This window comes from Xenia sp. Carnegie-2017, unplaced genomic scaffold (genome assembly GCF_021976095.1).
Source record: "Xenia sp. Carnegie-2017 unplaced genomic scaffold, XeniaSp_v1 HiC_scaffold_24, whole genome shotgun sequence".
Lineage (NCBI taxonomy): Eukaryota > Metazoa > Cnidaria > Anthozoa > Malacalcyonacea > Xeniidae > Xenia > Xenia sp. Carnegie-2017.
The window spans coordinates 10597447-10613686 of record NW_025813487.1 but is presented as its reverse complement, the minus strand read 5'-3'; the positions used below and the strand labels follow the sequence as shown (position 1 = coordinate 10613686).

The 16240-nt window shown below is 35.6% G+C and overlaps 1 protein-coding gene, 2 long non-coding RNA genes and 1 pseudogene across 3 annotated transcripts; 3 read left to right on the top strand and 1 right to left on the bottom strand.

Moving 5' to 3' along the window:
- Nucleotides 1-1203: 1203 nt before the first annotated feature.
- LOC124450344 (protein O-linked-mannose beta-1,2-N-acetylglucosaminyltransferase 1-like) lies at nt 1204-3196 on the bottom strand. The gene is made up of 4 exons (XM_047001005.1): nt 3119-3196; nt 2624-2691; nt 2103-2396; nt 1204-1940 (listed from the first exon to the last, which is right to left on the bottom strand). Exons 1-4 carry the CDS (start codon nt 3164-3166, stop codon nt 1841-1843), a joined length of 510 nt encoding a protein of 169 aa, XP_046856961.1. The 5' UTR covers nt 3167-3196; the 3' UTR covers nt 1204-1840.
- A 2370-nt stretch (nt 3197-5566) lies between these two features.
- Nucleotides 5567-11398, top strand: LOC124452122 (annotated as a pseudogene).
- A 385-nt stretch (nt 11399-11783) lies between these two features.
- Nucleotides 11784-13794, top strand: LOC124451416. Its single transcript, XR_006950451.1, has 2 exons — nt 11784-12180; nt 13592-13794. It is a non-coding gene; the product is annotated as an uncharacterized LOC124451416 (long non-coding RNA).
- A 636-nt stretch (nt 13795-14430) lies between these two features.
- Nucleotides 14431-15215, top strand: LOC124451415. Its single transcript, XR_006950450.1, has 2 exons — nt 14431-15048; nt 15111-15215. It is a non-coding gene; the product is annotated as an uncharacterized LOC124451415 (long non-coding RNA).
- The last annotated feature ends 1025 nt before the right edge of the window (nt 15216-16240 follow it).

The window sequence follows — 16240 nt, the reverse complement described above, 5'->3', positions numbered from 1 at the left end:
CGGGAGACATAAAATATTATATCCTTTTGTCACAAAGACAAAGGATTGAACTTGCTATTTCTAACAATGGCCAGTTGTTAGAAATAGGCAAATGCAAAATCATCACACTTATGTGAATGATAACGATGAATGCAAAAATGAAAATATTTTCTGGACATGTATTGAAGAGGTCCAATAATTGATGTCAAGAATAGTGGGAAACTTTTGGCAGTTTCGTTCGTGTTCTCACTTCAATATGTAACTGAAACTTGACGGCATTTTGTGCTCCAAGATCGAAACATAGAAATACTAAGAAACCAAAGAAATCGATCATTCCTTCGAACAAATAGGACTCATAACGATGCTTTGAATATGCTGTAACGAGAATTCACATCACAATTGGGTTATACATTTTAATTCATCGATCTCAAACTTACATCTTTATGTCATCGACGATTTTTCTGTATTTAACCTGCCGCTTTCAAACATGGCTAAAATATCTCAACCGTGTCATGTCTTCAGTTGCTCGTCCTTTCCAACAAGTAGTCGCATTTCTTGAAGGCTGTCTTCGACTTTCAACAGACTTTCACCTTTCCCAGACGAACAGCTCGGTCAAATAGGGTTATCGAAGTGAAAGACCCTACTTTTTCTTCTGATAACTTTCATATATCACATGAATTAATTATTAATTCATTCGTCAATTTTGTTCAAACCATGATAAAAAGGGATTAAATTCATTGATTGCATGAAAATATATGCAGGGCAAAGACAAAAGGAATTAAGCCTGGTTATAAGTTAACTAACGACATTGGTTAGTAAAAGAAAGCAAAGCCTTTTCCCCAGAGGTTTGGAGAAAACAAAAGAATATTTCTTTTGTTTCCTCAATGAAGAGTTTGCGAAATCAATGATTGTAAGGTTATGACGGCAGACAGAGCATGTCGTGTTGTGGTAAATTTTATCTAGTATGAACAAAAAATTATCTCACCCAAAACCGCAATTCAATGCACCATAGCTAGGAGAGTTATCATTTTTCTCCCACCTGACCACCTTTATTCAACTTGTTACGTCAACAAATAAATTAGAAGGCATATCAAAAGCTTGTAATTTATTCACGTGGGAATCACCCACATGTTATAGAAAAGCTTTTGTCGTGCTCAATACTTATTATGAACATTGGAGCCCTGCTTATTGCAATAATATGACTTGCCATTGTAAAATGTAATGTAATAATTTAACGAGAGAATTTTATTGACAGAACTAAATGGTAGCAAGTGATTCATTTTAGCAATCCTAATAGGATGGGACAAAGGGAAAGAATGAGAGGTAAGTTCGTTTTCAAATAATTATCTTTAGCGATGTAACGATAGCAGGACTTTCAAATGCGGTAAATGTTTTGTGGGAAAAGCGCGATTGTTTCTTTTCCGTGGTTGTAATCCTTAAAATTACATTATTAACAGTAAAACTGAACAAATTGAAAGTTATCTTTTTCCTCTTATATTCCTTGTTCAACGAGTTCATTTCCTTGATCAAACCATGATGAAAATTTATCCAATCACATTTACATTAAAGTTTTTAAACTTCAAGATTTCCCACATTCATTTAGCTTAAATCCCGCATGATAAACGAATGATATCTCTAATCAAAGATGATCACGCAGTCTCCGATTTTTTAGGAATGAAAATAGGTTTTACGTTAATTGGTTTATGTTTGGCGTAAGGTGAAGCCGGTGATCCAACAATTAACACGTGATTACCCTTTAACCATAATCTCCACATGCTTTTATGAAATCCTCGAGCATCTAAGTCCCAGATTCGTAAACATCTCGCTATATTATTCCATGTTGTCCAGTCGTTAGCATGTTTCATTTCAATATAAAATATATATGTTTTATCAGATGTTTCTGGAACAAAGTCTTTCTCGTTCTTGCAAGGATTTTACTGTGATCCAACGGCTCTGCCAACCTGTAAAAAACAGTAGATAGACATCTCTAACAATCAAATGACATAAATATACGCACTATGATGATAATTAGATCACTGAATCACTAAGTAGAAATCTCCTTCATTGTCCTGTGAAAAGAAAAATATTGTTGTCAATATTTTATAAAATCCTGCAAGACATACCCTACAAGCCGTTCAATCTCCTTCTCATAATTTTCTTTTTTCAACAATCCAACATTAAACTTAACGTTAGGTTCAGTATTCAACGTATGTTTTTTGAAATAGGATTCTTGAAAAAATACATTCATATTCAGGCCTTTGGCGCCAAAATGGTAGGTTCTTGAGATATCCGGAATGATACATTCACGTCCCTTTTTGTTGCTGTCCATCCTCATCCACATATCCCAATCCCAAAAGAGATCAGGGGTTGGCCATTTTGGCTCAAGTTCTTCTTTATAAAGTCGTCGTTTGAGCAACCTGTTAATGCAAAGAGAAATAATAGATAGAATGAAGTTTATACTATCTATACATTTATAGTGCTGCGTGATGTCATTGTGGCGTGATGTCATTGCAGCGTGAGGTCATTGTAGCGTGATGTCATTGCAGCGTGATGTGCTTGTAGTGTGATGTCATTGTAGCATGACGTCACTGTTGCGTGATGTCATAGCGTAAACAAAATCATTTGTAGTAATAAAAATTCTCACCAGCCTAAACCAGGCATTGTTTCTACACGATATAACAATGCAGGATCATTACATGTGTGATCATAACCCTAAAAATAGAAATACTTGTTTTTGCAATAAAATCATTAATCACATAAATTAGTTTTTCAATGGATGTACCATTTCTAAGGTAAATTTCCTAAATTTCACTTTGTGATGTGCAAGGAAGGAAGCTCGATAAAGACAAACATAATGTAACCAATGAAAACTACAATAAGATAACAGATTCTTGTACGGAGATTTCCATTTTCCATTATAATGTGAAAAATATTTGAGATTTATTTAATTTACATTCTGCACTCTCGTCAGAGATAAACTGGACTCGACAAAAAAACAAAAAGAATCAGAGACGTTCAAAACCACGTTAATAAAGTTGAAAACAAATTAAAAGTTTGTTGTGTAGCAAACACAAGCCAACAATAGAGTAAAAGACTAAAAAGATGAAAAGAATGTTGTTAGCTTTTGTTTATAACAAACCTGATCATTCCACGCCGATATACAGTACAGACTTTCATCTGTATCCATTAAAGGCAAAAATTGCGTATATATTAATCCTAACACGGTTTTAATATGCACATGAAAAACATGTGACTTGGACGAACTTTGAACTCGCACCTTCAGGATACTAGTCCGCCGCTCAACCTGTTCAGCTACCAAGCCCACATGGATTGGAGACCAGTCAAATCTCTTTTAAACTGCGTTTGGACAGTGGCGGATCTAGGATTTTTCAAACATCAGTCATAAAACGTCGGGGGCGATCCGCACCTGGGGTGGTCTGAGGCATTCTCCCCTGAGAAATTTTGAATTTCAGAACCTTGAAAATGCCATTTTCAGCGTTTTAGAGCAATACAAAATGTATTTTGTGGGCATCGGTTTTGCGTAAATACAACACATTTTGCTTACGTTTTTTTCAAAAAAAAAATGAAGTGAACAATACTTGAATGTTTTGCCAAATATTTAGGCTCATTATCATGCCAAATATATGGCTCATTAACATGTCTAGGAACGTAAAATTTATTTTACAATAATGCTATTCAAAAACAGATACAGTCTTTAAAAATTTCTACCAAGTTGTCAGGCATAGACCCCCCTAGAGACCCCCATTCAAACCTCTATGTAACGAGTTAAGTTAGAAATTTGGTACTACAAGTGACAGTTCATAGATATAGAAAAGCTCAGATTTCAAACCATGCAAGTTTATTGTAACCCTTTACCCATCTCCACATCAGTGTCAGCAAATTCACTTTTTGAGAAAAAACTCAAAATTTTTCTGCCAAAGATTAAGCAAAAATTATCAGAGTAAAAATTTGCAGTTAAGGACAGCTTAATGTCATAAATGTTTATTAGGCATTTCACTAGACTATTATCTTCTGTAAGGATATGCAAGGTGTGCTATATAGCAATCACTAGTAGCATTGTATTTGCAAATACAAACAGAATGTAACCAACATGTCTTTAATTATATAATTACATGAATGTTATATTTGGTTCATGTGTCATGCTTACTGGTTATGATAAATATCTTTTGATATGATCAAAGCTCGTTTGATCTGAAATAATTTAGTTTAGAAATTATAATGATCATCAGAAAAATTACATAGTGATCATGAAAATACTTTGCTGTTTTGCCAAATTTCAAGGTTTATCTGCATACATAGGAAGACATTTTTACTCTATAAAAAATGCTTTTCATACATCAATAGCCCTTTGGATATTATGGCAAACTTTGGATTTTATGGTATGAACCTCTACATGAGGTGTTCAGTTTGAAAAGGGGACAATATGTGACATGGGACAACATTTCATGTATGTGAAATACTCAGGTTTAATACCATTCCAGTCAAATTGTCAAAATAAAAAGCTTCATGGATCAGAAGACTCAAAATCACAGGTTATAGTAAACAGCTTCTCATGTAATCAATGTTAGTTTTCTCAAATCTTAAACAATATGTAGTATAACTGTCCAATGATTGAATGATCAATGATCATAAACTGAAAAGCCCCAAACATTTGCTTATGATAAAGTAAATAATAGTATGGCGCCTTATGGCTACAGATTTTTTGTCCATTGAAATATATTTGCAAGAATGTAGGATTTTGCTGCCATATAACGGCCACGATTCCCCAAGCACTAAAGAAATTATAGCTAAAACTCCTTCGGCAACAACAATTTTAGAAGCATCAATCTGCTTACCATATGCCATATTGACATAAATCGCATCACATACTCGCATAAATTGACTTTGATATATTACATTCATGCATACACTTCACTTGTCCTTTACTTACGATTTTGGATGTAAATTTCTGCTGATAAAACTCAAAACAATGTTGGCTTTCTTTTGAACATCAATGACTGAAATGTCGCTCGCGAGATCGTCTTCGCCAAGCATTTACAATTTATCCATAAATTTTTCACCCTCTTGAAAAATTCACAGTTTGGACAGCTTCATTCATGTCAATTATGAATTTGTAAAGATTTCCATAAAATCCATCTGATTGTAGTTTAGTTTCTATCATGCTTATAAAAATTGCTATGAAACGATCAAACATTCAACTCAGACAGTGAGCTTGACTATGTTAGTTCAGTTGGCTATCAGTCGAAATCCGTCAAACCAATCACAATAAAACAAAAATTCAAATGAACCAATTGTAAGATAGCAATGAAGTATTTGCCGGTTGCCAGTCTCCCTTAAATTTGCGCAAATTTGCCATTATACTGAACTACCATTTTGCTTGCACCAAGTCAAATGGAAGAGAAATGGAGTGCAAACAATGACCATGAAGTCGAGTACGTATATTTCCGATCGTATTGAAGTCACATTTTAACAGATGGAAAAATAATGCTACAAGTTAATGTTTCCTTGACACTTGTAAGAGTTTCTTAAAGAATCCTTTTACGTGGAGAACTGTGTCTTTACATGATCGCCGATATTGCTTTTGCTCAAAAGTCTTGGTAGTGTTTATGCCGATGAACTAAAATGGCGGGATAGCTGGTCATTTATCGTCACAAAACGTGGCCAGAAATACTCAGAGAAACATCATCACGCAGCAGACATATCGAACTGGGGTGAGCCTGTCACTGCTCGTGCTACAGTTCCTCTTGTTCCTGCTAAACAATCTCAATGTGCTTGGGATGACAGTGAAGAATCAAAGCGAAGAAGAATGTTTTGTGATAAGTTTGAAGGCTATGGAAGTGTATGCAGTTGTAAGTATCTTTTCGTTACATCCATGTAGGATTAGATTTCTTATTTAATTGAACGTACAGCGATGTGTTCAGTAATTTTGCCATTCACATTGTGCATTAAAACTTCGAGAAAATATTCTGAGAATACTCCATGGAAAAAATTGTAGAAATAAGGATATCACTGTTATTGCAGCTAATGTTAGAACGATATGAAGAACTGACAGAATATGTTCTTAAATGTTGTAGGTAATAATCCTGCTCCAATTGAAATTAAAACAACACCGTTGAAGTTAGAAAAGTTCAAGACATTCCTGTTGCTGTGATTGCTAGTAACAGGCCACATTATCTTTATCGTGGCTTACGGTCAATGTTGTCAGCTCATGGAGCAAAGAAGGAGTTATTTACTGTATTTATTGATGGATTCTTTGAAGAACCAGCTGCTGTGACAAGGCTATATGATGTAAAAGTCGTACAGCATATTCCTATTAGCAGTAAGAACGCTAGAATATCACAGGTTGGTAAGGCTTTTTCTTTGAGAGTGTTTACACAATGTAATCAAAATTTTTTCGTTCCTTTTATTACTTTTTAAATGTATTTTCTCTTCCTCCCAGCATTACAAGCGAACATTGACAAAGACGTTTAATGCTTATCCCAATGCTCGGTATATGATTATTTTGTAAGACGATTTAGACGTACCTGTGGACATATTTAGTTATTTTAATCAATTTTTGCCTTTAATGGATACAGATGAAAGTCTGTACTGTATATCGGCGTGGAATGATCAGGTTTATGGAGTATTCTCAGAATACTTTCTCAAAGTTTTAATGCACAATGTGAATGGCAAAATTACTGAACACATCGCTGTACGTTCAATTAAATAAGAAATCTAATCCTACATGGATGTAACGAAAAGATACTTACAACTGCATACACTTCCATAGCCTTCAAACTTATCACAAAACATTCTTCTTCGCTTTGATTCTTCACTGTCATCCCAAGCACATTGAGATTGTTTAGCAGGAACAAGAGGAACTGTAGCACGAGCAGTGACAGGCTCACCCCAGTTCGATATGTCTGCTGCGTGATGATGTTTCTCTGAGTATTTCTGGCCACGTTTTGTGACGATAAATGACCAGCTATCCCGCCATTTTAGTTCATCGGCATAAACACTACCAAGACTTTTGAGCAAAAGCAATATCGGCGATCATGTAAAGACACAGTTCTCCACGTAAAAGGATTCTTTAAGAAACTCTTACAAGTGTCAAGGAAACATTAACTTGTAGCATTATTTTTCCATCTGTTAAAATGTGACTTCAATACGATCGGAAATATACGTACTCGACTTCATGGTCATTGTTTGCACTCCATTTCTCTTCCATTTGACTTGGTGCAAGCAAAATGGTAGTTCAGTATAATGGCAAATTTGCGCAAATTTAAGGGAGACTGGCAACCGGCAAATACTTCATTGCTATCTTACAATTGGTTCATTTGAATTTTTGTTTTATTGTGATTGGTTTGACGGATTTCGACTGATAGCCAACTGAACTAACATAGTCAAGCTCACTGTCTGAGTTGAATGTTTGATCGTTTCATAGCAATTTTTATAAGCATGATAGAAACTAAACTACAATCAGATGGATTTTATGGAAATCTTTTACAAATTCATAATTGACATGAATGAAGCTGTCCAAACTGTGAATTTTTTCAAGAGGGTGAAAAATTTATGGATAAATTGTAAATGCTTGGCGAAGACGATCTCGCGAGCGACATTTCAGTCATTGATGTTCAAAAGAAAGCCAACATTGTTTTGAGTTTTATCAGCAGAAATTTACATCCAAAATCGTAAGTAAAGGACAAGTGAAGTGTATGCATGAATGTAATATATCAAAGTCAATTTATGCGAGTATGTGATGCGATTTATGTCAATATGGCATATGGTAAGCAGATTGATGCTTCTAAAATTGTTGTTGCCGAAGGAGTTTTAGCTATAATTTCTTTAGTGCTTGGGGAATCGTGGCCGTTATATGGCAGCAAAATCCTACATTCTTGCAAATATATTTCAATGGACAAAAAATCTGTAGCCATAAGGCGCCATACTATTATTTACTTTATCATAAGCAAATGTTTGGGGCTTTTCAGTTTATGATCATTGATCATTCAATCATTGGACAGTTATACTACATATTGTTTAAGATTTGAAAACTAACATTGATTACATGAGAAGCTGTTTACTATAACCTGTGATTTTGAGTCTTCTGATCCATGAAGCTTTTTATTTTGACAATTTGACTGGAATGGTATTAAACCTGAGTATTTCACATACATGAAATGTTGTCCCATGTCACATATTGTCCCCTTTTCAAACTGAACACCTCATGTAGAGGTTCATACCATAAAATCCAAAGTTTGCCATAATATCCAAAGGGCTATTGATGTATGAAAAGCATTTTTTATAGAGTAAAAATGTCTTCCTATGTATGCAGATAAACCTTGAAATTTGGCAAAACAGCAAAGTATTTTCATGATCACTATGTAATTTTTCTGATGATCATTATAATTTCTAAACTAAATTATTTCAGATCAAACGAGCTTTGATCATATCAAAAGATATTTATCATAACCAGTAAGCATGACACATGAACCAAATATAACATTCATGTAATTATATAATTAAAGACATGTTGGTTACATTCTGTTTGTATTTGCAAATACAATGCTACTAGTGATTGCTATATAGCACACCTGCATATCCTTACAGAAGATAATAGTCTAGTGAAATGCCTAATAAACATTTATGACATTAAGCTGTCCTTAACTGCAAATTTTACTCTGATAATTTTTGCTTAATCTTTGGCAGAAAAAATTTTGAGTTTTTCTCAAAAGTGAATTTGCTGACACTGATGTGGAGATGGGTAAAGGGTTACAATAAACTTGCATGGTTTGAAGTCTGAGCTTTTCTATATCTATGAACTGTCACTTGTAGTACCAAATTTCTAACTTAACTCGTTACATAGAGGTTTGAATGGGGGTCTCTACGGGGGTCTATGCCTGACAACTTGGTAGAAATTTTTAAAGACTGTATCTGTTTTTGAATAGCATTATTGTAAAACAAATTTTACGTTCCTAGACATGCTAATGAGCCATATATTTGGCATGATAATGAGCCTAAATATTTGGCAAAACATTCAAGTATTGTTCACTTCATTCATTTTTTTTTTTGAAAAAAACGTAAGCAAAATGTGTTGTATTTACGCAAAACCGATGCCCACAAAATACATTTTGTATTGCTCTAAAACGCTGAAAATGGCATTTTCAAGGTTCTGAAATTCAAAATTTCTCAGGGGAGAACGCCTCAGACCACCCCAGGTGCGGATCGCCCCCGACGTTTTATGACTGATGTTTGAAAAATCCTAGATCCGCCACTGTCCAAACGCAGTTTAAAAGAGATTTGACTGGTCTCCAATCCGTGTGGGCTTGGTAGCTGAACAGGTTGAGCGGCGGACTAGTATCCTGAAGGTGCGAGTTCAAAGTTCGTCCAAGTCACATGTTTTTCATGTGCATATTAAAACCGTGTTAGGATTAATATATACGCACTTTTTGCCTTTAATGGATACAGATGAAAGTCTGTACTGTATATCGGCGTGGAATGATCAGGTTTGTTATAAACAAAAGCTAACAACATTCTTTTCATCTTTTTAGTCTTTTACTCTATTGTTGGCTTGTGTTTGCTACACAACAAAATTTTAATTTGTTTTCAACTTTATTAACGTGGTTTTGAACGTCTCTGATTCTTTTGCTTTTTGTCGAGTCCAGTTTATCTCTGACGAGAGTGCAGAATGTAAATTAAATAAATCTCAAATATTTTTCACATTATAATGGAAAATGGAAATCTCCGTACAAGAATCTGTTATCTTATTGTAGTTTTCATTGGTTACATTATGTTTGTCTTTATCGAGCTTCCTTCCTTGCACATCACAAAGTGAAATTTAGAAATTTACCTTAGAAATGGTACATCCATTGAAAAACTAATTTATGTGATTAATGATTTAATTGCAAAACAAGTATTTCTATTTTTAGGGTTATGATCACACATGTAATGATCCTGCAATGTTATATCGTGTAGAAACAATGCCTGGTTTAGGCTGGTGAGAATTTTTATTACTACAAATGATTTTGTTTACGCTATGACATCACGCAACAGTGACGTCATGCTACAATGACATCACACTACAAGCACATCACGCTGCAATGACATCACGCTACAATGACCTCACGCTGCAATGACATCACGCCACAATGACATCACGCAGCACTATAAATGTATAGATAGTATAAACTTCATTCTATCTATTATTTCTCTTTGCATTAACAGGTTGCTCAAACGACGACTTTATAAAGAAGAACTTGAGCCAAAATGGCCAACCCCCTGATCTCTTTTGGGATTGGGATATGTGGATGAGGATGGACAGCAACAAAAAAGGGACGTGAATGTATCATTCCGGATATCTCAAGAACCTACCATTTTGGCGCCAAAGGCCTGAATATGAATGTATTTTTTCAAGAATCCTATTTCAAAAAACATACGTTGAATACTGAACCTAACGTTAAGTTTAATGTTGGATTGTTGAAAAAAGAAAATTATGAGAAGGAGATTGAACGGCTTGTAGGGTATGTCTTGCAGGATTTTATAAAATATTGACAACAATATTTTTCTTTTCACAGGACAATGAAGGAGATTTCTACTTAGTGATTCAGTGATCTAATTATCATCATAGTGCGTATATTTATGTCATTTGATTGTTAGAGATGTCTATCTACTGTTTTTTACAGGTTGGCAGAGCCGTTGGATCACAGTAAAAATCCTTGCAAGAACGAGAAAGACTTTGTTCCAGAAACATCTGATAAAACATATATATTTTATATTGAAATGAAACATGCTAACGACTGGACAACATGGAATAATATAGCGAGATGTTTACGAATCTGGGACTTAGATGCTCGAGGATTTCATAAAAGCATGTGGAGATTATGGTTAAAGGGTAATCACGTGTTAATTGTTGGATCACCGGCTTCACCTTACGCCAAACATAAACCAATTAACGTAAAACCTATTTTCATTCCTAAAAAATCGGAGACTGCGTGATCATCTTTGATTAGAGATATCATTCGTTTATCATGCGGGATTTAAGCTAAATGAATGTGGGGAAATCTTGAAGTTTAAAAAACTTTAATGTAAATGTGATTGGATAAATTTTCATCATGGTTTGATCAAGGAAATGAACTCGTTGAACAAGGAATATAAGAGGAAAAAGATAACTTTCAATTTGTTCAGTTTTACTGTTAATAATGTAATTTTAAGGATTACAACCACGGAAAAGAAACAATCGCGCTTTTCCCACAAAACATTTACCGCATTTGAAAGTCCTGCTATCGTTACATCGCTAAAGATAATTATTTGAAAACGAACTTACCTCTCATTCTTTCCCTTTGTCCCATCCTATTAGGATTGCTAAAATGAATCACTTGCTACCATTTAGTTCTGTCAATAAAATTCTCTCGTTAAATTATTACATTACATTTTACAATGGCAAGTCATATTATTGCAATAAGCAGGGCTCCAATGTTCATAATAAGTATTGAGCACGACAAAGCTTTTCTATAACATGTGGGTGATTCCACGTGAATAAATTACAAGCTTTTGATATGCCTTCTAATTTATTTGTTGACGTAACAAGTTGAATAAAGGTGGTCAGGTGGGAGAAAATGATAACTCTCCTAGCTATGGTGCATTGAATTGCGGTTTTGGGTGAGATAATTTTTGTTCATACTAGATAAAATTTACCACAACACGACATGCTCTGTCTGCCGTCATAACCTTACAATCATTGATTTCGCAAACTCTTCATTGAGGAAACAAAAGAAATATTCTTTTGTTTTCTCCAAACCTCTGGGAAAAGGCTTTGCTTTCTTTTACTAACCAATGTCGTTAGTTAACTTATAACCAGGCTTAATTCCTTTTGTCTTTGCCCTGCATATATTTTCATGCAATCAATGAATTTAATCCCTTTTTATCATGGTTTGAACAAAATTGACGAATGAATTAATAATTAATTCATGTGATATATGAAAGTTATCAGAAGAAAAAGTAGGGTCTTTCACTTCGATAACCCTATTTGACCGAGCTGTTCGTCTGGGAAAGGTGAAAGTCTGTTGAAAGTCGAAGACAGCCTTCAAGAAATGCGACTACTTGTTGGAAAGGACGAGCAACTGAAGACATGACACGGTTGAGATATTTTAGCCATGTTTGAAAGCGGCAGGTTAAATACAGAAAAATCGTCGATGACATAAAGATGTAAGTTTGAGATCGATGAATTAAAATGTATAACCCAATTGTGATGTGAATTCTCGTTACAGCATATTCAAAGCATCGTTATGAGTCCTATTTGTTCGAAGGAATGATCGATTTCTTTGGTTTCTTAGTATTTCTATGTTTCGATCTTGGAGCACAAAAATGCCGTCAAGTTTCAGTTACATATTGAAGTGAGAACACGAACGAAACTGCCAAAAGTTTCCCACTATTCTTGACATCAATTATTGGACCTCTTCAATACATGTCCAGAAAATATTTTCATTTTTGCATTCATCGTTATCATTCACATAAGTGTGATGATTTTGCATTTTGCCTATTTCTAACAACTGGCCATTGTTAGAAATAGCAAGTTCAATCCTTTTGTCTTTGTGACAAAAGGATATAATATTTTATGTCTCCCGAGCAGGGCCGGATTAAGATGTGTGGAGGCTCTGAGCAGCAAAAATACCCCCTTTCCCTTACTCTAAACGCAATGTGTTGCTCATTTTTCAACAGTAACATTTACTTTCAAATTTCGTAAAGCATTTGATAAAAGTATAAACTTCGAATATAGCGTGTAAAGCGGTTGCATACGACGAGTGAATGCTGCTACTTGAGATAAAGTAGTTATTGCGATCTAATTCTGGCAGTCTTTGATAAGCTCTTCCAAGTTTATTTCTGTTAGAATATTGTCCTCAATGCTCATCAGAGCAAAATGGCTGAGTTTACTGTGATTCGTTGTCATACGTGGTCTGTTCTTCATCAGCTGAAATTGATCCAACAAATAAACTAAATGCTTTTCCTTCGTCTTTAAAGCAACTATGTTTATTCTTCCTTTGAATAATGTGAAGGCCCTTGTTTGTGGAGGCTTCTAGACAGCTTCCTTTGGTTAATCCGTCCCTGCTCCTGAGAGGAACTACTGTAGCATCAAGTGATGTTATAGTAGGTGAGATAAAAGTGGGTAATTCACTTGAGAAACGTTCAAATGAATTACCTCAAATATATATATTATACAAGATATACATGGGGCAAAATGTTGCTGAATCTTCAAATGTGATGGCAACCTTTTTCAATGAAATCGAGCAGAGAATATATTGCATGAGACATTCGTTAATTATCTTGTTTTTATCTAGGTATTTTGAATTATATCGCATGTAATAAATCGTTTGACAATGTTACAGAACACTGCATGTGTTATAACATTGAGGGTGTTACAGCACAATGCACGGTTCAAACGATAAGCTTTCCGCGAGTCTTATAATCTTCAAAGAGTTGTTCACTTAACATACATGTTCAGTCATGTACAGTGTCGAGCGTACGGACAGTGAAAGAACGCGAACTCTGGCAGTGGTATGTGCTAAACAATTGTTTGTTTCCATTAAACAAATAACTCCTTCTTCAGTCTTTTTTTTAGGTACAAGAGATGAAGATCAGGAAGAAGATAGAGAGGAGTACGTTATTATTTTTCCTGTCCTTATCTTAACTTGTTTTTAGATTTTTCGTTTAGATGAGGAGGAGGCTGATGAAAAGTAGAGGAGGATGCTGACGAGAGACAAGAAGGATGCAGATGAAGAGACGAGGATGCAGATGAAGAGAAAAGGAGGATGCAGATGAAGAGACGAGGATGCAGATAAAGAGAAAAGGAGGATGCAGATGAAGGGACGAGGAGGATGAAATGAATGGACAAGGAGGATCAAGAACGGACAAGGAGGATCAAGGATATAGAGAAATATGTTACATATTCGTCAAAATTAGGTTCGTCAAGAATCATTAAAGGAGGAATCGATGAAGAAGAAAAAAATGCAGATGAAGGAGAAGATGCGATCGAAATCAGATCGAGTAGAGAAAATGTCAAAGAAGAAGGATCGATGAAGATAGATAAGTGTCGAAAAACAAGAAAGAGAAATAAAGAAGAGTCGGAAGGATCAGATAAATCAAGAATCGATGAAGAACAAGGAGGATGCAGATAAGAAAAGATCGTCGGCGAACAAATCGTCAGATCGCGTCGTCGGCGTCGGAAGGAGGATAAAGATCAAATCAGATCCAGAAGATGATGGAATGAAAGAATCAGATGGGAAGCGAAGGAAATCAGGAATCAGCGAAGGAAATCGGCGGATCGGAAATGCAGAAATCGAGGATGCAGATGGGACAGGATGCAGATGGGATGGAAGGATGCAGATGGAAAGACAAAAGATGCAGATGGAAAGACGAAAGATGCAGAAATCAGAAGGATGCAGATGGAAAGAGAGGATGCACATGAAGAGACGAGAAGGATGCACATAAAGAAACGAGAAGGATGCACATGAAGAGACGAGGAATTTAAATCAATTACCTCAATTATATATTACAGAATTGTATATTCTGTAATATATAATTGAGGTAATTAAGTTAATTCATTTGATATTGCAACATGCGGGCAGAGTGTTGCAAAATCTTTTATAAACCTTAGTGCCTTACCGAAATAATTAAACAACCTTTTGGATGAAATCGAAAAGAGTTGAGCAGAGAATATATTGCATGAGACATTCGTTAATTATCTTGTTTTTATCTAGGTATTTTTGAATTATATCGCATGTAATAAATCGTTTGACAATGTTACAGAACACTGCATGTGTTATAACATTGAGGGGTGTTATAACACAATGCACGGTTCAAACGATAAGCTTTCCGCGAGTCTTATAATCTTCAAAGAGTTGTTCACTTAACATACATGTTCAATCATGTACAGTCATGGATATCAATGTTTTAGCATGATAAAACTATTACAATGCGAAAGCACGATCTCCATAATCACTTGCCATGATATTGTTGTTGCATTTTTATAGACATGTCGAGCGTACGGACAGTGAAAGAACGCGAACTCTGGCAGTGGTGGGTGCTTACAATTGTTTGTTTCCATCAAACAAATAACTTCTTCTTCAGTCTTTTTTTAGGTACAAGAGATGAAGATCAAGAAGAAGATAGAGGAGTACGTTATTATTTTTCCTGTCCTAATCTTAACTTGTTTTAGATTTTCGTTTAGATGAGGAGGAGGCTGATGAAAAGAAGAGGATGCTGACGGAGAGACGAGGAAGATGCTGACGGAGCTACGAGGAGGATGCTGATGGTGCTACGAAGAGGATGCTGATGGTCCTGCAGGAGGATGCTGATGGTCCTGCGAGGAGGATGCTGATGGTCCTGCGAGGAGGATGCTGATGGTCCTGCGAGGAGGATGCTGATGGTCCTACGAGGAGGATGCTGATGGCCTACGAGGAGGATGCTGATGGCTACGAGGAGGATGCTGATGGTGCTACGAGGAGGATGCTGATGGTGCTACGAGGAGGATGCTGATGGTGCTACGAGGAGGATGCTGATGGTGCTACGAGGAGGATGCTGATGGCGTTACGAGGTGGATGCTGATGAAGCAACGAAGAGGATGCTGATGGAGCGACGAAGAGGATGCTGATGGAGCGACGAAAGGATGCTGATGGAGCGACGAAGAGGATGCTGACGGAGACGGGAAGCATGCTGATGGAGAACAAGATGAAAACAAGATGAGGTATAAAAATTTTTATTTGTTTCACTGACTTGTAGCTTAGTGACTTCAGTCTTTTTCAGGTTTATGTGTTTGTTTTATTGTGTCGCTAATTTGTTCTTTGGCTATCTTTTAGATTTTAAGAAATCTTGGATTTTGAGAGAGCATATATACTCTGTTGAATTCGGCGTATTCTTACTAAGTCAGAGAGTTCCCTCGCTCTCTGACTTAGAAAACGAATTTTGTGGTAAAGTATTTCAAAGTAGGCTCCTGCCACCTATTTTGGAATAATGTTGTACAAATTTCTATTAAGTAATGATTTTAGAATAATAATGTTGTTTGAAAAGCATTTATGCCGTGATGAATAAATAACATCCATCGGTAGTTTTGAAACGACTGTCAGCTTAAAATATGCATATGTATTTAAATTAAACATGGTCACCATGCCAGCAAGTGTCAGCGTTTGATAAATGTTTTTCGAAATACGCTTTTCAATGCAATATGGAAATTTGTCATCATAACGTGCACAAAATCGCTGTTTCGTAATAA